General features: G+C 37.1%; 1 protein-coding gene across 11 annotated transcripts in view; it reads right to left on the reverse strand.

Annotated features, from left to right (window-relative positions):
- The window catches only part of LanB2 (laminin subunit gamma-1), a 121079-nt gene that overhangs the window by 48592 nt on the left and 48487 nt on the right, over nt 1-24000 (reverse strand). For 4 of the 11 annotated variants that reach the window (XM_067125553.1, XM_067125551.1, XM_067125552.1 and 1 more), the window contains exons 2-6: nt 22229-22505; nt 18015-18132; nt 16935-17118; nt 15047-15177; nt 10683-10861 (exon numbers count right to left, since the gene is read on the reverse strand). In XM_067125553.1, coding sequence (XP_066981654.1) covers nt 10683-10861; nt 15047-15177; nt 16935-17118; nt 18015-18132; nt 22229-22505 — 889 coding nt within the window. Of the gene's footprint in view, nt 1-6222; nt 6475-10682; nt 10862-15046; nt 15178-16934; nt 17119-18014; nt 18133-22228; nt 22506-24000 lie in introns of those variants that run through there. The other 7 variants (XM_067125556.1, XM_067125554.1, XM_067125557.1 and 4 more) reach the window with 6 other exon arrangements.

The following is a 24000-nucleotide window of genomic DNA, read 5'->3' on the forward strand; positions in this document are numbered from 1 at the left end:
TATAATGTATAAATTCTTATAGAGAGAGAGAGAGAGAGAGAGAGAGAGAGAGAGAGAGAGAGAGAGAGAGACAGAATCTTTCTGCCGTATACTCATTCTCTCGAATCTCTTATCAGAATTTAGAGAGAGAGAGAGAGAGAGAGAGAGAGAGAGAGAGAGAGAGAGAGAGAGAGAGAGAGAGAGGACTAGAACTCGTACTGAAGAGCCTATAGTCAGTTCCTGTCACTAAACTGTACAGAAATTTTATTATATGCACCACAACACATACACGCGCGCGCGCGCGCACATACACACACGCACGCACGCACATGCGCAGGCTCAGTACCAGTGGAAAAAACCTTACGTAACAGCTCGAGAGAAAGAGAAACCTGGAAAAACGAGAATGAAGCTGTGATTCCAGCACGCTGGAATCACTCGACCGTGAAGCCGGCGACGATGAGAATAAGTAGCCGAGATCGGAAGGGTCAAACACATTCTGAGATAACGGGTGACGGTCGAGAATGACCTGGGGTGAGAATAACTTTGTTTCTTTTTTTGCCAAATAAATGGGTGATGATCGAGAATGGCAGGGGATGAGAATAACTATAATATTATGGATAAATGGGTGATGATCGAGAATGGCATGGGATGAGAATTGCTTTGTTTGTTTAACATGTAAATGGGAGATGATTGAGAATGACAAGTGATGAGAATAGCTAGATAAATGGGTGATGATCGAGAATGACCTGGGGGTGAGAACAGCTTTGTTTTTTAATAGATAAATCGGTGGTGGTTGAGAACCACCTAGGGTGAGAATTACTTTGTTCGTTTAAAAGATAAATCGGTGATGGCTGAAAATGACAGGGGATGAGAGTAGCTGATAAATGGGTGATGGTTGAGAATGACCTGGGGTGAGAATCGCTTTGTTTTTTACCAGGTAAACTGATGATAATCGAGAATGACATGGGGTGAGAACAGCTTTGTTTTTACTAGATAAATGCATGATTATTGAGAATGATAATAGGATGAGAATAGCTAGGCGAGAATGACAAGGGAGGAAAATAGCTTTGTTTTTTATTAGATGAATGGGTAATAATCACGAATCACAGAGGATGAGAACAGCTATGTTTTTTCCACAAGATTTTTCTGTAAATAAATACAGGTTTTATTTGTCGTTCGAGAATGACTATATATATATATATATATATATATATATATATATATATATATATATATAATGAGAATGACTATACATGTGAGATTACTTTATTGTATATAATTGAATTTGGTAACGTAACTTAAGGTTGTCTATAGAGGCAGAAAAATCATAAAGAAAAAACTAATAAAGCAAAAAAAATGAGAGAGAGAGAGAGAGAGAGAGAGAGAGAGAGAGAGAGAGAGAGAGAGAGAGAGAGAAGGAAAGTGAAAGGAAAAACAGAACGCTCACTGGGCACAGACATACGAACACACACAAATACTAATAAGCACACTCACTCACAATGACAGTCTGCAACGGAACATTTGGCATCCAGGGCATCATGAGAGAGAGAGAGAGAGAGAGAGAGAGAGAGAGAGAGAGAGAGAGAGAGAGAGAGTAAAAGGTACTCCGGGGCACCGACCACCTTCTTCTGCCACTGGGTTTACTTTCTCTTGCAAGAGGTCGTGCGTGACTAATTAAACGGGGAGGGGTAGTGGCCCCCTCCCACCCGCCCCCCACAACCTACCCACGGTGCCCCATGCCCACCTGGACCGATGCCCTGCCTTCCTTCCTTCCTTCCTTCCTAAGAACTCAAAGACAGAATGCTGGTGATAGGTATGACTTTGGCTATTGTAATTTATTCCTTTGAATAATTTCAATATTTCTGGTACAATGATTCTACTATTCAATGTTCTTATTAGTATAATGATTTGAACAGTCCATCTCATCATTCAGTTCCACACTGTGGAATTCTCTGCCTTCATCTGTGTCTCCTAAATTAATTAACTTTCTTTTTAGGGACTGTTTATGCTATCAACACTCCATCAACCCACTTCTTCCAGTGACCTAGAATGACCTGGGCAGCAAGAGCGGTACTTATTTCAGTGACCTAGCATGACCTGGGAAGCAAGACCAGCGTCTGGTCACTCTGTGCTTCATTCAGTGACCTAGAATGACCTGGGCAGCAATAGCAGTACTTCTTTCAGTGACCTAGAATGACCTGGGCACCAAGAGCGGTACTTATTTCAGTGACCTAGCATGAACTGGGAAGCAAGACCAGCGTCTGGTCACTCTGTGCTTCATTCAGTGACCTAGAATGACCTGGGCAGCAATAGCAGTACTTCTTTCAGTGACCTAGAATGACCTGGGCAGCAAGAGCGGTACTTTATTTCAGTGACCTAGCATGACCTGGGAAGAAGCAAGACCAGCGTCTTGGCACTCTGTGCTTCATTCATTGACCTAGAATGACCCGGGCAGCAAAAGCAGTACTTCTTTCAGTGACCTAGAATGACCTGGGCAGCAAAAGCAGTGCTTCTTTCAGTGACCTAGAATGACCTGGGCAGCAATGGCAGTACTTCTTTCAGTGACCTAGAATGACCTGGGCAGCAATGGCGGTACTTCTTACAGTGACCTAGCAATATACAGTAGGTCTCTTGTCATTCTGTCTTACCAAAAGTTAAACACCTCAAGTTTTGTTCACAGCCAACTCCCTGCTTTCCCTGAGCCAACTAGGACCTGGAGCAGAAATATCTACCCACGAATCGTTCACGTCCAGGTAATATTGGTCCTCAATCCATCGTCCATGACGTAAGAGATACCAAGGCTTTGGGGTGGGCGTATGAAGGTGGAACTGAAGGATGCCAGTCTTTAAAAATATCTCTATAGTTTTGGTTTCTATGGCATTGATGAATTCATAAATCTTACAGGGTCTTGGTCTTATAGTAAACAAGTACTTTGCAATATAATGACCAACTAGGAGTGGTGGATATTGCTAAAAATCAACAGACCAATTTTGGTCTACTGAGCTGAATGACGTCATCGGCTAAACATTTACCTAATGGTCTTCTTTTTACCTCATGGCTTTTTTTCACGATTTATAATTCAGAAGTAGGAGTGGACACCTGGTTTTTTGATTAACTCTTTTCTCAAGTCATCGAATAATTATAGTGGATTGTAGTGACTGGACTAAAACTTAAAGTCCTATTAACTGTATATTAAGAACTTTTATATTAAAACACCCCAGCTCTTCTCACAAACCCCTTCTGGAGCATAACCACTTTTCTTTCCACTTAAAACCAGAGAGAGAGAGAGAGAGAGAGAGAGAGAGAGAGAGAGAGAGAGAGAGAGAGAGAGAGAGATTATAGTATTTGAACTAACACCCAAATTCCTATTAACTGTAAATTAGGAACTTTTATATTAAAACATCCCAGTAGTTCTCGCAAACTCCTTCTGGTGCATCACTACTTTTTTCAAAACCTGAAGCCAGAGAGAGAGAGAGAGAGAGAGAGAGAGAGAGAGAGAGAGCACTACGTAGACAATCGAACTATCTCACCAGGCATGCCAAGCGTTCAATTTCATCAATTTCACTCGGGGACCTTGCCCAAATCAGGTAGAAACGGAAATGCGTGGCAAATCGACCCACTAATCCGCGAATTCTTTGCTTCTAACTCGCCTCTGATCTAAGAAGTTGCGACAACGGTCGGAAATATGAAGTGAAATGGCTTCCAAGTATTCGCAAAGTTACGACGGTGAAGCGAAGCTCTTACGATTACGGGCACCCTGATGAACCACAGGTCTTTTAAAGTGTTTCCATTTCATTAGTAATTGGCTAAGTTATTGTCATAATTAATTTTGTCATTAACAAGTCGCTTCCCCTGCGGGCTCTATAGCCTTGTTGTGACCCACTGCCAATCGCTCCATTTGCCTTCCTTTAGTTTAGTGAAATCTTTATGCAATCATATTATTATTATTATTATTATTATTATTATTATTATTATTATTATTATTATTATTATTATTATTATTATTATTATTTTGTTAAAGAGAATGGCAGCATCTGGAATTGATTTTATATATGGTCTTCTCAATTCTTATTTTCTTCTCGTCAGGGCTGATATTTGCTAACAATGACTATGAACATCGGACAGTTATTAGCAAACATCAGGCCTGATGAGAAGAAAATAAGAAGAAGAACTGAGGACACCATATTATATAAAATCAGGTCCACTGATGCTGCCATTCACCTTAACAAGACATGCTTGAGAGAGGGTCTTTTACCTTCACATATTATTATTATTACTATTATTATTATTTTTGATAATGAGACCTGCACAAGCTCTCTAAAGCTTTATTGTGGCCTAGATTGATCATCATCATCATCATTTCAATCATCCTAACTTCATTTTTCTTTTCATATTAACTATCAGAAAAAATCTTTTCTTAAGCTAGGAGTATTTTCTCCATGTAGATTATTTATTAATTTCTAACACTTAGTGGTTCTTCGTTGGACTGGTCGGTACCGTTCTCGGCTAGCGCTCTGCAAGGCCCGAGTTCGAATCTCCGGCCGGCCAATGAAGAATTAGAGGAATTGATTTCTGGTGACAGAAATTCATTTCTCGGTATAATGTGGTTCGGATTCCACAATAAGCTGTAGGTTCCGCTGCTAGGTAACCAATTGGTTCTTAGCCACGTAAAATAAGTCTAATCCTTCGGGCCAGCCCTAAGAGAGCTGTTAATCAGCTGAGTGGTCTGGTTAAACTAAGGTATACTCAAACTCTCTAACACTTAGTTTGAAGTCTGTACCGTATTGTATAAGAGCTTAACAGAGAGTTTCAAGTTTATGTTGACTTTTGGTGATAGAAACTTAGATTCCTAAGCAAACTTTGGCGTGTTTGTACGGCAGAGTCACCGAGACAGGCGTGTTTGTCTAAATCAAGCTCGGAACCACTTGGAAAAGAGGTTACAATGCTTAACTGAACTGAATTGAATATAGAACTTAGGACAGAGGCCACGCACTGGGACCTATGAGGTCATTCAGCGCCGAAATGGAAATTGACAGTAAAAGGTTTGAAAAGTGTAACAGGAGGAAAACCTCAAAGCAGTTGCACTACGAATCAATTGTTAGAAGAGGGTGGAGAGGAAGATGGAAGAAAGAGAATATGACAGGAGGTACAGTAAAAGGAACGAAAGGGGTTGCAGCTAGGGGCCGAGGGCACGCTGCAAAGTACCTTAAGTAATGCCTACAGTGCACCGCACGAGGTGCACTGACGGCACTAACCAAGCCGCCCCCTACCGGGGACATTGGTTAATTCATAAAGACACACCCACCTTTTATGAAAATAGAGATGCGATGAGTACATTATCCCATAAAAGGAGGAGAGAGAGAGAGAGAGAGAGAGAGAGAGAGAGAGAGAGAGAGAGAGAGAGAGAGAGAGAGAATCATTTGTCTTCAGCTGAAAATCGACGCTTCCCCAATTCAGTCACCAATTAATTTTGACGCAACTAATCAAAAATAATAATAGTAATAATAATGTTTAAAATATCCTTCGTTAATGATGATCTAATCACGTATTTAGTGCGGCAATTTTTTTACAGGTTGAAAAAACTTTTCTTCTTTCCTGAATACATAAGAGAAAATATGTTCATGTTAACTTTTCAATCGATAGCTATATATATATATATATATATATATATATATATATATATATATATATATATATATATATATATATATATATATATGTACATATATATATACTGTATATATATATATATATATATACAGTATGTATATATATATACTGTATATATATATGTATATATAAAAGTTAAAGTTAAAGTCCTCCTGAGCCACTGTAGGCTCATAGGGTAGGCGCTGATCTCTATTTCATATATATATATATATATATATATATATATATATATATATATATATATATATATATATATATATATACTGTATATACATGCAAAAGATACAGAAGAAACTCCAAATCACATTTTTTAATAATCATAAATAATTATCATTTTGATATGTAAATTTTTGCCGACGGTCTAAGATTAATAATTGCGCTTTTCCACATAATAACTGTGCAAGCTGCAACAGAAATTCACTGAAAAATGTCACACTTTTCCAACACTTGGGCATCTTCATGACATCTGAATTTGCATGCACGGACGACTGACACGATGCCAATTATAACAAACTTCACTTCAGAACGTAAAAGGAAAATTGCACCGAATTCTCGGTCACTGCAAATCACAACCTCTATAACAAAAACAAAATATAAAAGACGAAGAAGAAACTGCTTTTGTCAACAGTTCATCGAAGGCATTTCCCCCAAAATACTATCAGCACTACGAAACGAATCCCGCTCCCCACGAGACGCACGAACACATCCTCACCCTCCACCGTCTCAACGAAGACTGAAGAGGTTCACTCTCTCAGACTTCTTCTTCTTCCCTCACCGTCCTCCCGCCCAGCCTACAGCGGCCCACCCTTCTTAGCTTAATATACCATTTTACCTGCCCTAAAGCGACTGAACATGAGCTCCTCCTCCTCCTCCTCCTCCTCCTCCTCAAAGGCCGGCAGGCAGCCAATTTATTATTTTTTGTATCTGTCATATTCATCAAATTCATAAGATTTATGTGCGGATGTTGGCCACTTTCCAATGGTCCCAGTTAAATTTTCATATTGAGATGATTGTAGTCGCCTGTGCATGTATATTTTATAGTATATCATACGTGCATGCACAGATAATTATCTGTCTATCTACCTGTATAAATAAATAATATATGTATATACATATACAGTATATATATATATATATATATATATATATATATATATATATATATATATATATATATATATATACAGTATATACCACAAGATCAATCCCCTACGACAAAAGTCTTCAGGCCTGTTTCTTGGAAAATCCACTGAGCCAACTGCACTAAGAATTGCATTACACACACGGTGGTTAGTTAACTGCCGTGGATCACAGACAGGGAAGGGCATGAGCCAAGCAACACCATCCCAAAAACACTTGCAGAGAACCATGTGGTCAACATTTACCCGTGAGTACATTTTCATTAAAATATAACAATGTAAAAATGTAAGAAGGCAAAGTATTCCTTACACTGTTAAGAGTGTATTCCGTCACGTGGCGACGAGGTCACCATTTACCAAAGACAGGCAGTTAAGGAAAACGAACACTTGAAAAGATTAACTCTCAAGTTTGCAATGTCCTTGAACGAAAATGGCCGCAGGAAACTCCCTGCGGACGAGGGACATTTGGACTCTGAAAACTTGATTGATCATTCCTTGAGGTTTGCTTGAACGACACCTCAAGAAATTTTTAAGAATATTTTGCAATGTTAAACGAATAAAATTAAAAAGGTTTGAGGCCTGACCGAGAAGAAAGTAGTAGGAGGCCTGAATCTTATAGAAAGACAGGTTTTGCCTCATCAAGAAAGAAAGAGGAAAAAAAAAGGACAGGTCCAGAAGGAAGAAAGGTTTAGCCTTCTGGGGAAAAAAAGGTTCTGCCCCTCAAAAGAAGAAAGAGGAAGATGAAAAAAGGTTCTGTATCTTGAAGGAAAGAAAGGTTCTGCCTGTTAAAGTGAGGCAGACACTAATCAATGGTAACCACTGTCTTACTTAATTTTTTCATCTTTTAATAAAAAGGCTAAAGAGGCGTCAACCCAACGCACTAACTTATCCCGGAGCCGAAGAAATTAAGAGAAAGGAAGAGACAGGCCTGACTTTTCCAAGATGGAAGGTTATATGAGTTAGGGGAAAACAAACTGGAAGAGAGTTCCAGAGCATGGCAGGGAGAGGGGGGGGGTTGGGGAAGGGCATCGAACTGTGCAGCAGTCCTTAGATGAATTAAACGAGCTGTGCTTTTGATATTAATGCTGAATGGCAGTTCGTTAGTGAACTGATATCGTTCCATATTTAATCAACTTTAGAGGACGATTGAAAGAAAGGGCTGCTGGAACTCGCAAATAAATAAATAAATAAATAAATAAATAAATAAATAAATAAATAAATAAATAAATAAATAAATAAATAAAATATTAATAAATAAATATAAATAAATAAATAGGTAAATAAATAAATAAATAAACTGTGTGTGTGTGTGTGTGTGTGTGTGTGAGAGAGAGAGAGAGAGAGAGAGAGAGAAACTTTCACCATCTTTACTACTACCATTTATAAACATTACCATTCTCCATATACATCTTTTTCCTGAGGCATACCCCCTACTCCCTTCTATTTTCCCTAATTAATCAAGACTTCTTATCCGCCCAAATTAACCCCGCCCCTTTGACAGGGCCCCCAAATAACCCCGCCGTTGGCACCTGCGTAACTGTCACTCCTGAGATCAGCCAGGTCATGAACCCGTTCGCCGTTGTCATGGTAACAGGCAGTTGCAACTGCTGCAACGTTGGGTCACTTCATGCAGCAATTTCCAATCACTTTTTTTTAGTGAGCTGTTAATGCAAGAAAGGAATGAAGTTGCGTAACTTATATTTTTATCAGTAAATTTTTAAATCTCGATTTATTGTGAGATGTGAAGGTGAACAGAGGAATTTGTTGCGCAAGCTAATATTCGATAATCAGTTTCTTTTCTGGGTCGTATTTAGCGAATAATAATGAAATGAAGAGGAAACTTGAACATTATTATTATTATTATTATTATTATTATTATTATTATTATTATTATTATTTTTCATAGTGAGAATACATTGTTATAACTAACCAAAGGCCATACATATATATATATATATATATATATATATATATATATATATATATATATATATATATATATATATATATATATATATATATAGAATAATTAATAATAATGTATGCAGGTAATACCCAATGATACATAAAAGTGAATGTAAGTAATAATAACGAAATAGTACACACACGCATAATATATATTTATATATATATGTGTATGTATGTATTATACACAGAATAAGAAGCTGACAGTACTCGGTGCCAACATCGTGCGTCAGGCAACAACAACCGCTACGGAAGAAACTAGCCACCTCAAAGGGTCACTCAGACTCGCTTTCAAGAATGCCCGACGCCGTTCCCATGGCATCATCTGTGCCAGGAAATGACTCCCTTCAATGCCCAGAGTCGATGCCCGGCATTCAATGCCCTCTCACAATCCAATTTCCCCTGTAATAACCTCATCCGCGCCTGAGGAGCGGGTGAAAAGGGCGTGTTCAAGGAGAAAGACGGATGTGTGCATCCATCCCATAACGGGGATGTAGTTCAACAGATGTTTTTGGTGAGGGTGGGTGGTTGGAGGGAGGGTTTTAGGGGAGGGCTTCCTTCATCTGCCGAAATTTGCTCTGGTTCTGCGTGTTAGATATGCTGGAAGCTGTTGACATTTGATGTGGTCGGTTTGATAGGAATTGCGCAATTTCTTACAGTGCAAAAGTCATATATATATATATATATATATATATATATATATATATATATATATATATATATATATATATATATATATATATATATATATATATATATATACATTCATATACGTGTCTAACGTATGTCTAATGGAAAAACTTTAGCATGTGGAAATAATTGCGAATTTAGCATCCAGCCGACCACAAAATGTCAACAGCTTCCTGTGAGAGAGAGAGAGAGAGAGAGAGAGAGAGAGAGAGAGAGAGAGAGAGAGAGAGAGAGAGAGAGAGAGAGAGAGAGAGAGCTCCATGTCAAATCACAGCAAGGTGATTTTCTAATCTGGGCAAAAAGAGTGCCTGGTGGGGCTGACCCCTCCCCCGTGCAAAGGGGTCTCTTCTTTCCCTCAGATTCCCTCCTCCCCACCCATCCCTCCCTCCCTAAGGGGGAGGGAGATCACATCTCCTGTCATTATAAAGTCCCATGAAGAGGAGAAACCTGTTGAAGACGGCTTGAGAGAATATGCACATCCCCTTCTGCGTTCCATCCAGATGAAAACAGGAAGTTTGCCAGGGGTACTTATTCCATCTTTTCTTTGTTCGTTTGTTCGTCTAAATGAATGATCTGACGTGCGCACCTGGCGTCGCAGTTGCCATGGTCATCGACGGTGGATATGGGTAATTTACTGACACCACTTATGAGAGGGGCATTTTGGTAAAAATCTTTCCTATTTAACACATACGTTAACCCACGATTAATTTATTTAATTTATATTTTTTATATTTATCAGTTGAATTAAAAGGCTCTATGATTAATCTGAATCAGATTTGTCTTGCTTGACCTTAAGATTGAAAAATTTTCTTCAGTTTTTTACCAAATAAAAAATTTGAATTACGAAAATTTGGCTGCAAAGCCAAGCACTGAGGCACTTTCAGCAATTCAGCGCTTCAGACAGTGAAAAGAGAGAGTTGGAGTGGTTGGACAGCCAGATGGAAGGAAGGAAGTGAGAACGGAGGTAAAGTAAAAGGCTATTAAGTAGGGGCCGAAGGGAAGCTGAAAACAATCTTTAATAATGCCTACAGTACACCACGTGAGGTGTTTGCTTCAGTTTTGCTGTTTCTGAAAAGGAATTTCATTGTGCGAATTCACCTTTGAAACACATGACAAATTTTGTCAACACAATCTCAAACGTCACCTAACCTGACCTACCCTAGCCTAACCTAACTTATTTACCCATAACCCACACCTCTAACGGACACAAGAACTTGTCTAATACAGCGCGCCTCTAACCTCTGCACTCGTGGGCGTCCTTCGAAGTGGCTCGTGCCCAGGGGGCATCGTTGTAGAAGGGCAGGCACTCTCCGCAGTCGGGTCCGGCGGTGTTGTGCTCGCAACGGCACACCAGGGAGAATTCTCCCCTGAGTCCCGTCGATTCCACGCAGGCGGAGGCGTGGCCGTTGCATTTGCATCTGGAAGCAAAAAGGGCTTAAGTCACTGTTCAATGTGATCGACAGAAGCAGGATTGTAATTATTATTAGCAGGGGAATAAGTTTAAAGTTAGAAGTTACAAGAAAATTGGCTGTTAAACAATTATCAAAAGTACGACCAAATTACAGGAATAATTATCATAATTTTAGCACAAAAGTAAAAAGTTGAAGACACGGTGAATATGATAGAAGCAGCGAAAAAAATTCTTTTAAATTTATGTTGACTGAAGCAGACACTTAATGAATTTACAGGTAGGTGACTTGTAAAAGTTGAAGAAACGATGGACATGACAGAATCAGGGAAAAATTTTTTTTACATTAATTTTGACTGAAGCAGACACTTAATTAATTTGCAGGTAGGTGAATCGTATTCAAATTTCAAAAATACAAGATACAAACGAAATAATCATAAATACAGCAAAGAAAAAGGAGGGGGGCCAAATTAGAGGTATGCTGGCCCTTATAAAAAATCTATAATGAAAGTCTGACTTCAGTTATTTTGGTAATGGTAATTTCATTGCGAATAATGTACAAATTCATCATCTTAGGTCATTCTTACTGGAAAATCATGCAGCTAACCCAGACTACCTTACCAAACCTAGATTTGAGCTCTCTGAATTAATCAGTCGGGCTTTCTACATAAAATTATACAATAATCAATTAATTACGAGAAAAATGACCAAAGCATGGGATTGATTACAGGCTTACAGCTGCTGTTAATAACATCAGCTGCGACTGGCACTGACCCATTTTCAAACAATCTCTCTCTCTCTCTCTCTCTCGTGGGTTGGGGTACGACAAGCAGCCGGGTGCACTAAGTGGGAACACTGAGTCCACCTGGACCTTAAGTGAAGAAGTAATTCTGAACATTCACACAAACATTTATACAGAGAGAGAGAGAGAGAGAGAGAGAGAGAGAGAGAGAGAGAGAGAGAGAGAGAGAGAGAGAGAGAGAGAGAGCAGTTTCGTCTTAACTAATTAGCACATCTTCTAGAAGACTGTCACATAGTGGTAGAAATTTACATTATACATGCAAGGTTGACAGTACAAAAGAACAAACAGACGACTGGTGGAGGAGGAGGAGGAGGAGGAGGAGGAGGAGGAGGAGGAGGAGGAGGAGGAGGAGGAGGAGGAGGAGGAGGAGGAGGAGGGGTCCTGACCTCGTTTATGACCGAGGGTAAGTGCTCCATTAACAAATCTTTTTCGCTTGGAAGAGGGATCACGCCCTTGCTTGTTAGGACCAGACAAAGTATTCCTTTGAAACCTACATCTTTTACACAGATCTTTTTAAAATAATTATTTAATATTCTACACTTTCATGCTGGTGCTGATATTCTTAAAAAGACTCTTTTATAAAATTGAATAAAATCACATTTCTTTCAAACATTACAGAGTAGAATATTTTTTTAGCACCTGTTCAACTGGTAGCAAGGTGGTTTTCATTAACCTTAAACGAAAAATGGTGATATGACTGTGCATAGCTATATATATAATATATATATATATATATATATATATATATATATATATATATATATATATATATATATATATATATACTGTATATATATATATATGTATATATATATATATATATATATATATATATTTATTATACTGACCAATTCTCTTTTCTTCTCATTTTCTAGTTTTAATAATATGTTCAAGATTACAGCCAAACTGCACTTGATATCCACATTTTTCCATATATTGGATTATTGTTGTTAAACGCAACTTTAACTCCACAGTTTTTATGATGGAGAATATCTATTTTATTACACTATGGTAGTAGAAAGTTTTCTGTTGATTCTCTGTTATCATAAGAGTCTTATTTGGCAGTGTTTATGTAACGTCTGCTACAAAATCAGGATATTTTCATAATCATACCTTTATTCTGAATTACATCTATTTCGTTATCAATATTTTCCAGGCCTAAATACACGTGATTCCCTTACGAATAGGAATGCGAAAGCCAATTTCTTTATTTCTGAAGCCAGAATAAAACTGTACATCCGTATTAATATTGCTAGGCTTTCAATACGGTACTCACCAAACTGAAACTTATTACTACCAAAAATGATAAGGTATAGTCATTTCTCGTTCCCGTAGTGAATTTTTAAACCATAAATAATTTGTTTTCAAATAATTTTTCAAAATGGCTCTCTTTCGGGTCTCCCTACTTCATCCTTCTGAGAACGAAATACGTGAATTCAGCCATAAAATGTAATGCAAAATCTAATTAGACTGCCTTAGTACAGTATGTATGTGTGTACACACGTGTGTGTGTGTGTGTGTGTATATATATATATATATATATATATATATATATATATATATATATATATATATATATATATATATATATATATATATATATATATAAGAGAGAGAGAGAGAGAGAGAGAGAGAGAGAGAGAGAGAGGGCTACAGCAACAATTACAGTTTTCTATTTGATGCACAATCTATATTTATTAATATAAATATAAAAGCAATAACACGCTATATGAACAGATATCTTTAGGAATAATTTACATGTCTGTTCAGTTGCATATGTAAGAAAAACTCATGCATAACGCAGTCTAAAATTATGAGTTGCATTGGAGTCAAAAGCCAGTGCTGTTTGGGAATAAAATTGCTTTAAAATATCTTCTGGGTCGTGACGAAAATTTATGTGCAAAGTTTGATTGTTTTGAAGGCGATTTCACATATCAAGTGTAGAAACCCATAAGCGAACTAGTTACTATACAATAGAAAGACAATATGTCAGGTAAGAGTAATACGCCTAAAATAACACTAGATTCATTAAGACACACTATCTTATATGTCAGTCGACATACCTGTAAATGTGAAATAATGGTAATTTTAAGGAAGAGATCCGTCCGGGTATATCTTTTATTAATAAAAGTTTTTTGACTAAACATTATGAAAGATGTTTGGTTGAATTGAATTGAATATACAATTTAGGCCAAAGGCCAAGAACTGGGACCTATGAGGTCATTCAGCGGTGAAACGGAGACTGACAGTGAAAAGGCTTGAAAGGCGTAACGGGAGGAAAACATCGCAGTTGCACTACGAATCAATTGTTAGGAGAGGGTGGACAGTAAGATGGAAGAAAGAGAATGTGAAAAGAGGTACAGTAAAAGGAATGAAAGCAGTTGCAGCTAGGGACCGAAGGGACGCTGCAAAGAACCTTAAGTAATGCCTACATAGCACTGCATGAGGTGCACTGACGACACTACCCACCTACGGGATTGTGAGATAATTTGAGAAATATACCATATTTTGCTAAGTTTTTACCTTTATCCCAGAAGGGCTGGGATGAACACGGCTAAACATGGCGCACCCGAGAGCTTTTTTGTAGCATTACCTATCTTTTCTGTGAGTGATGTGTATAAAAGTAAACTATAAATACAATAGTTTCCATACCAAAGAAATAAAGTTTGCGATTACGACACGTTAAGGTAACAGTAATGGACCAATACAAGGACCATTAAAACCCAAGTTAGATTACGTCTGGTAGTTTTGGCATAAGTATCTTACGATTAAGTAGTTATACCTTAAAATATGAAATCATTTCGTTAATTGCTGTCGCGAAAATAACTAATGTTTCCATATATAAAGTACAACTTTAAAGTTTTTACTCAATTGGGTGGCAACCCGTACTTTATAGAATAGTTTACCATCCAGATATCCCATTTTCTTTGAATTTATCCCGTTCTCTATACTCTTATCTATCGGATACTTATTTATTCTTACATCTCTACGTCAGTCATTTTATTGACGAGTTGGTGAGTGTATGATTTAGATAACTTATTATCGAGAGAGAGAGAGAGAGAGAGAGAGAGAGAGAGAGAGAGAGAGAGAGAGAGAGAGAGAGAGAGAGAGAGAGAGAGAGAGAGAGAGATACTGGTGTTATTTAGGGTATGCAGTACACGCATGAAGAATTGGAATGAGAATGAATAAAAAAGAAATTAAAAACATCATGAGACTGCAACGATTACATTCATTAACAAAAACTGTGAAAGTATCCCGTATTTTGTGTGTGTGTGCGTGTGGAGATTACGGTAAATAAACATAAAAAAATGGTCACTTTATCCTTACCTATCTCCAATGGCAAGCATTGTGAAATGAATATATCATAAAACCTATTGGTCTGTTTAAACTTACCTCCCTCCAACGGCAAAATCCGTGATGGCATAGAAGTAGGACTTCAGTACCTTGGGATCCTTGAAAACTTCGTCACGGAAGGTGTTCAAACGGTTGAGTGTTATCCGAATATCCGTGGCTGTCACCCATTCCTGATAAGGAAAAGTGAGTGTTAGTCCTAGTATGAAAATGAGAGTGTTACTACAGTGTGTGGCAAAAAGGTAAGGAGATAAGGTCGCCCCGACTGGAAAGAAAGAAATGAAGGTATGGTCGTCAGTCCGGAAAGGAAAGGAGATTGTTACTCCAGTGTGACAAGGAAAAGAGACTTCTTTGCCCAGCCTGGAAAGGAACGGACACAGGGTTGCTCAGTCTGGAAAGGAAAGGAAGGAAGACATACTGCCCAAACTGGAAAGGAATAAAGATAGGGTTGCCCCATACTGGAGAGGAAAGTAGGTGGGATTCCTGATACTGGAAAGGAAAGGAGACAGGGTTGCTCAGTCTCGAAAGGAAAGGAAACATGGTTGCCCATACTGGAAAGGAATAAAGGTAGGGTTGTCCAATGTGGAAAGGGAAGAAAACAGGGCTGACCATACTGGAAAGGACTACGGCTGACCATAACGGAAAGGACAGGAGATTGTGTTAACTAGTCTGTAAAGAAAAAGAAATAGATCTGTCCAGTCTGGAAAGAAGGGATATAGTGTAGCCCGTACTGGGAAGGATATGAGATAGGGTTGCCCAGTCTGGGAAGGAAAGGAGATAGGGTCGTCCAGTCTGGAAGGAAAGGATATTGGGTTGCCCGTACTGGAAAGGATGGTTGTCCAGTCTGGAAAGAAAAGGAGATAGGGTCGTCCATCTGGAAGGAAAGGATATACGGTTGCCTGTACCGGAAAGGATATGAAACAGGGTTGTTCAGTCTGGAAAGGAAAGGAGATAGGGTCGTCCAGTCTGGAAGGAAAGGATATTGGGTTGCCCGTACTGGAAAGGATGGTTGTCCAGTCTGGAAAGAAAAGGAGATAGGGTCGTCCAGTCTGGAAGGAAAGGATGGAAAGGATATACGGTTGCCTGTACTGGAAAGGATATGAAACAGGGTTGTTCAGTCTGGAAAGGAAAGGATAGGGTTGCCCATAATGGAATGGAAAGGAGTTAGGGTGGTACAGTCTGCAAAGGAAAGGAGACAATTACTTAGCCCTTATAGATTAAAATGGAATTAAAATAGATTAAGATGGAAAGGTTGCCCAGTCACAGAAAAGAAAAGAGTATTATGCAGTACTGATAAAGAAAAAGGATAGTGCTACTTAGCCCTGACAGTAAAATGAGCGAGCTACCCATATCAAATAAGGTATAAAGAGAGATGATGCATACTCAATCTCTCCAACCTCTTACAGAATGAGAGAGAGAGAGAGAGAGAGAGAGAGAGAGAGAGAGAGAGAGAGCAAACTTATTCTCTCAATTTCTAACAGAGAGAGAGAGAGAGAGAGAGTCTCATCAAAACTCCCTTTTATAGTTCCGATGCAAACTTATTCTCTCCAATTTCTAACAGATTAGAGAGAGAGAGAGAGAGAGAGAGAGAGAGAGAGAGAGAGAGAGAGAGAGAGAGAGAGAGAGAGAGTCTCATCAAAAACTTCATTCTCTAATTCTGATGCAAACTTATTCTCTCCAATTTCTAACAGAATTTGAGAGAGAGAGAGAGAGAGAGAGAGAGAGAGAGAGAGAGAGAGAGAGAGAGAGAGAGAGAGCAAATGCAGCAATTAATTCATGAGAGATACTTCAAAGCAGTGTTAAAATTCACAAAAAGTAAGTAAAAAAAATTGCCCTGTACTTTGGAGGTGATCTAATGTAATGTTAAAATTCCAAAATAAAAAGAAATAAAATAAATATCCTCTCTAAAAAAAGAAAGTATAAGACTGACCTGTAGTTCAGCACTGTCTTCGAAGTTATAAGCGGAGGGGCGGCCTTCCAAGGTGGAGAAGGCCACGTTGCCGCCCGTGAGTGGAGAGATGTCGGAGAATTCGCTCGTGCAGAGCGCCCGCGTTTCGAACTCCTTCTGAACATAGTCCGAATCGAGGAGGCCGTAAGTGTCACGACAGGTAGCGCTGAAGAAAAAAAAAATATAATAATAATAATTGGAAGGAAAAACTCTCTATGACGAGAGTTCATTAATGTTCTAAAGGGTCTGTAATAATATAATTGTTATAGGCTTGTGTGAAATTTATAAAAACTTTCGAACCTTTCTCTGGGTTCATCTTCAGTCAAAAGATGTTAGAAGGGTTCTTTTATAAATTTTACACGAGCCTTTAACAATTATATTATTGTGGCCCTTTAGAACAAATAATAATAATAATAACAATAATAATAATAATAATAATAATAATAATAATAATAAATTACAAATAAAAATAATTATTATTATGAGAACGGTGTTCGAAAGTCTTTGTTAATACAATTTATTTATATATTTGTGGATTTTTATTACGTCAGTTAGCACGATTTTGTGAATTTATCAGCAATAATAATAATAATACTAATAATAATAATAATAATTCATAACAACTGATACATGAAACACATGGAAGAGTATTCGACAATAATAGTCTCTACAAATTCTTAATTTTATAATAATAAAGAAAATGAAAAATGGTTCTAACACGATTTTCATAAAAAATCTAAAGAATATAAAAATTTCCCATGAAAAAACATAGGGGCTATCAGCCTCTATAACAACATTCCGTAACACTCTACACGCCCAAAACCTGGATGAATAATGAGGTTATAAAATTCTGCCATCATCAATGTTAATAAATTCAAGGAGACGGTATTAATAAATAAATAAATACAATGAAACCTGCAACAGACTTTAGGAGCCTTGTGTGAGTGGAAGGGAATATATTATTTCTTATAACTAAAGTTTGAGAGTATTTTTTTCTTCTTCTTTTCATTTAGACACAATTTAATGTGAAATATTAAAAATTTCATGCAATCTCACACTCACCTATAATACTGATAAGGGATCCACTCCCCGTCGGTCTCTGTACGCTTGTAGATGGCGAAGGATTCGGGTCTGGGCGACCGGAAAAATAGTCGGACGTACGTAATGTCGAAGGCCTTACCTGAGGAAAAAAAATATAAATAAGCACCCTTCAGTCTGTTAGCATGAGTTATCATTTTGGACAAATAAAATTACAGAGTAAAATTATATCAGTCAGCCTAATATGATTAAATAAAATCAGGGACTGAGTGAAATGTGAAAAGTAAAAGTGGATCTAGGCAAATACATTAAGTAAAGAAAGAGCTTTCAAAAATAGATTAGTTTATGCTTTTGACATTAAAGAAAACGGAAAAATTCCTCTCAGAGAGAACGAACGCACCAAGATTATATTGGGTAACTATTGTAAAATTATGCCTTCTCTCTCTCTCTCTCTCTCTCTCTCTCTCTCTCTCTCTCTCTCTCTGTGTCCTTCACACACACACATATATATATATATATATATATATATATATATATATATATATATATATATATATATATATATATATATATATATATATATATATATATATATATATATATATATATATATATACGATAAAGAAACAGCAAAACAAAACCCACAGCCTACGGTACGAATGGTAAGTACAACCTACATAGGCAATATCATAGCCATGTCTTCACAACTGCATTCACAAGAGACAATTCTTGACTTGAAAGTCCTCACACAAAAGTCTGAGATCCCATAATTGACTGGGATCTTATAAAATCATCTTATAAACGACCCCGGATTATGTTATGTGAAAGCGCTGTGTCACAGAGCGCTGAAATTCGACCGTCATCGTACGAGTTACTGAGTAAACAGAGAGTGAGGAACAATAGACGTACAGACAGACATAACGAGGTCTTTGTTACATTCCATTCATTCTACCACTCTGAGGAGGATAATAAACTAAAAGCATTTAGAAAATATATCACAAAGAGTAGGGATTACTCTAACTGCATATTAATAATTCCCAATATATTGAAAAAACTATTCTAAGATATATATGTATATAAATATATATATATATATATATATATATATTTATATATATATATATATATATATATATAGAGAGAGAGAGAGAGAGAGAGAGAGAGAGAGAGAGAGAGAGAGAGAGAGAGAGAGAGAGAGAAGTCGTTTAATATAGGGAAAATATAAAACGCCAAATAAGCGAGAAGGAAAGAAACTTTAACACATATAATTCTCAGAAGAAAAAACACATTTTGAGAGAGAGAGAGAGAGAGAGAGAGAGAGAGAGAGAGAGAGAGAGAGAGAGAGAAACTCCTTCTCATCATGTACGAGCAGATGGAAAGAAGTAACTCGATAACCTTCACTCCCAGACACAGAACAAATGGCAGGGTAAGTGCTCAGACCGATTGAGTGCGCTCGGCTAAACGGTCCTATAATAGTGAGGGACACTTCTCAGTCTCAGTCCTTCGAGAGTACAGACCAATTCCTATTGGTCGGTTGCTTGGCACTTAGGGCTAATAGGAAAGAGGAGAAGGGTGTCCGAATGCCCTGAGTGGAACTTGAACACAGGCCTTTTCTGATTTTCGGGATTCATTCGTAGGACTAACAGGGACTAGAAGTGTCTGTGGATTCTGATTCTGATTATTCTGATTATTATTATTATTATTATTATTATTATTATTATTATTATTATTATTCACAAGATGAACCCTATCCACATGAAACAAGCCCACCAAGGGAGCCAATGACATAATTCAAGCTTTCAAAGAATATTAAGGTGTTCATTAGGAAGAAGTAAGAGGAAGTAAAGGAAAATATATAAAAGTCTCAATTATTAAAAAGAAAAAATAAATTAATAAACAGATAAAAATGTATTCAAATGCAAGTGGAATAGCAGTAGGGTAGAATGACTCAAGTATCTTATAAAATAGACAGTTCTTACTGGCCGACCTGGGTCAACGAACCAATGGGGAGAGTACCCTGAGGCAGTCACTTTTTTGAGCAAACAGCTGTCGGGTCATAAGAGAAATAGCAGAGTACCAGGGTACAGATATCCCTGTCTAGTTATCTCGAGAGGCTCTTTGCATAAATGATGCGGCCGACTTGTGTTCACTGTTATATACGACAATATGCAAGAGACTTTATTCAATGGGAATTTTACGTCCAAAATTGTAATGATGGTGGGTTTCTTAACAAAATTAAGTAAAAAATGAACTGAAGTTTCTGCGGCGCAATCGAGTTTTCTGTACAGCGTATAATCAAGGCCACCGAAAATAGATCTATCTTTCCGTGGTCTCGGTGTAATGCTGTATGAGCCAAGGCCCATGAAACTTTAACCACGGGACGTTGGTGGCCTATCCTATATCGTTGCCAGAAGCACGATTATGGCTAACTTTAACCTTAAATAAAATAAAAACTACTAAGACTAGAGGGCTGCAATTTGGCATGTTTGATGATTGGAGGGTGGATGATCAACATACCAATTTGCAGCCCTCTAGCCTCAGTAGTTTTTAAGATCTGAGGGCGGACAGAAAAAGTGCGGACAGAAAAAAGTGCGAACGGACAAACAAAGCCGGCACAATAGTTTTCCTTTACAGAAAACTAAAAACGGAAAGAAAGTGAGTTATGAGAAGCGCTCTTAATTCATATTCAAAACGAAGTACGAAGCATTACACCATCTGTGATGATGAGACTGCTAAAGAGGCTTCAATAATAATAATTTGAAAACATGGGTTTCTTTTATAAAACAGCATTAGTTATTATTACTAGTATACTTTACAATAATAATAATAATAATAATAATAATAAGAAGAAGAAGAAGAAGAAGAAGAAGAAGAAGATGAGGAAGAGGAATAATAATAATAATAATAATAATAATAATAATAATAATAATAATAATAATAATAATAATAATAATAATAATAATAATAAACCAGTCAGCCCATTACCTTGCGCGTACTCACAAAACCGAATATAAAAATTTATTCATGAAGAAAATCAAAACTGAAAAACAGCGAAAACGCTTTAAGAATTTGACCACTCCTATCGAAAACATAGCAGCCCAACCACTCCCTTAAAAATAAAATAAATAAATAAACAAATAAATAAAATATACAGCCTCACAACTAATAGACAGCATAATAGACAGCATTCAAACCAGATCACTTAAGGACTCTTCAGTCAAGTCGCAAAGTTGCCACGGGCAGCAAATCAAACGTCCACTTGTGATTATTACAACAGATGACAAGGTTGTTCTGGGGTTATAATAACCTCCAAACACGTGTCCTGTCTGCTTGCTCGACTGCTTGCTTAGGTGTGAACCTGGTCAAGAACAATTACTCTCTCTCTCTCTCTCTCTCTCTCTCTCTCTCTCTCTCTCTCTCTCTCTCTCTCTCTCATAGCTTCAGTACACTATCTGGCTCCACGTGTCCAATCCCATGGTAAGCTCTAATATTATTTCGTGCAATGACCTGTACAAATAGTATTCGAGTCCGCAGAGGACAGGAATACCTCGAGGAGGTAATCCCTAATCTCCTGTATCGGTGAAACCATTCTAGAGGTAATTATCAAGGTGAGTTTTCATAGGAACACGACTTTATTAGTTACTAGTGACTTTCACCGACCACTGTTTTCGTGACACTGATTTTAATCAGTATTAGACATCTTTGCATATACTGACTTATTGAAATGAGAGAGAGAGAGAGAGAGAGAGAGAGAGAGAGAGAGAGAGAGAGAGCATTTACTATTATCTAAAAAGTTTATTGGACATCTTTAAATGTACTGCATTATCGAAATAGTTTCTATACAGAAGAGAGAGAGAGAGAGAGAGAGAGAGAGAGAGAGAGAGAGAGAGAGAGAGAGAGAGAGAGAGTAAATCTAAATTATTTAACACCTGACATTAATAAAAATCCTTTCTAGTGATACCCAAATATTAATAAATACTACTTTTTAAGTAATGTGAATGCAACCTTCCAAAGAAATACTACAGAGAGAGAGAGAGAGAGAGAGAGAGAACTAATAACTTGATTTGAACATTTTAATAAAGTCCATCCAAGTGACTTCATAATATTGTTCATTATTCCATTTTTATGAACTGAAACTGAAACCTTTAAAAACAGTAGACACTAAAGAGAGAGAGAGAGAGAGAGAGAGAGAGAGAGAGAGAGAGAGAGAGAGAGAGAGAGAGAGAGAGAGCACTCACCCAAACTAAGAGTGAGGTTGACCTCATTCGGGTACTGTATTCCTTCAAACATGGTCTCCGACTGCCACCAGGTATGGTTGTCGTTGTTATTGAAATCCGTCAGGTAGTACGCCGGATGCGAGAGTTCGGGAACGTAGGCGTTGCAGATCTCGCACGCCTGCCGGGCGCCGTAGCCGCCCGTCTGCAGGCAGTACTCCTGCGGCCTGTACTCTCCACATGTATTGGTCACCTCCACGGGTCGGCTGAAGGCGGCGTTCACGAACTCTGGGACGCATTTCTGTTGGGAGGTGAACAGAAAACGGGTAAGGGTTATGGGGTGACTGTTGAATATGTGAGTTTGTGGATACATACAAATGTTATAATATATATGTATACTTGCATACATATACATGTAATACATAAATTATATATATATATATATATATATATATATATACTGTCTTACACACACAATCTTACTCCCGAGAGCAGTGGTAATGTTAAATGGTTATTTAAGAATTTCCCTCAACGACAAATGAAGCCTTAAAATGCACATCTTTCTAGAAGATTTTTGCTTATAATTCCTTTTTTTCGAAATATTTGCATCAACTCTTTTACACCCTGTTTGAAATGCATATATTGCATCTATATATACATACTATATATATATATATATATATATATATATATATATATATATATATATATATACATAATATATATATATATATATATATATATATATATATATATATACATACATATACGCTGACATTATATAACACTCATAAACATATTCTTACACTACATAACTTAATCAATATACCACATATACTAATACATCCTTTTACAATCCCTTGCACATTCACATTTATTTAATTGTTAATACATTCCTCTGTCAAAATACCACTTGGTTACTTATGAGAGAGAGAGAGAGAGAGAGAGAGAGAGAGAGAGAGAGAGAGAGAGAGAGAGAGAGAGAGGACTCTATCTGAACAGAGACACAGTTCACAGTACTCATGCCCCAAGGAAGAAGGTCGGGTCTCATGCACATGACACTGATGCAATTGCAACATATGTTGGTAAACAAGATTATACGGCGCAACATATGTTGGTTAACAGGATTATGTGAGGCGTCCCCTTCCTACATAATAGGAGGTCCGTCTCATACTGCTGGACTATAATTCTTTGCTTTTTTGTGATATCTTTATTTGTTTGTTATCTCATTATCTCCCTTTTTCTCTTTTAGTTATTTATGTGATCATCTCTCCTCCTGCTGATTGCTTTACGAGTTAGTGATCTCTTTTTAGGCTTGTTCTTACAAGGGTGTATGTGCATTTTTTGTAATAATAATAATAATAATAATAATAATAATAATAATAATAATAATAATAATAATAATAATATTCATTATTAATATTATTATCACTATTGTTAATAATAATAATAATAATAATAATAATAATAATAATAATAATAATAATATTCATTATTAATCACTATTATAATAATAATAATAATAATAATAATAATAATAATAATAATAATAATAATAATAATAATAAAACTTTAACAATCTCATATTCAAGTTCTATTTACTGAAGGTAAACTGAAGTACATTTTTATCATATCTATTTAATAGTCTATTATTCAGAATAATTGAGAGAGAGAGAGAGAGAGAGAGAGAGAGAGAGAGAGAGAGAGAGAGAGAGAGAATCACTCTCTCAACTTGAAGAAACAAATGATCTGGCTTTTTCGACCACGCGATAATGACTACGTCATCTCCCAAATAT

Source organism: Macrobrachium rosenbergii, chromosome 23 (genome assembly GCF_040412425.1).
Source record: "Macrobrachium rosenbergii isolate ZJJX-2024 chromosome 23, ASM4041242v1, whole genome shotgun sequence".
In the NCBI taxonomy this organism is placed as follows: Eukaryota; Metazoa; Arthropoda; class Malacostraca; order Decapoda; family Palaemonidae; genus Macrobrachium; species Macrobrachium rosenbergii.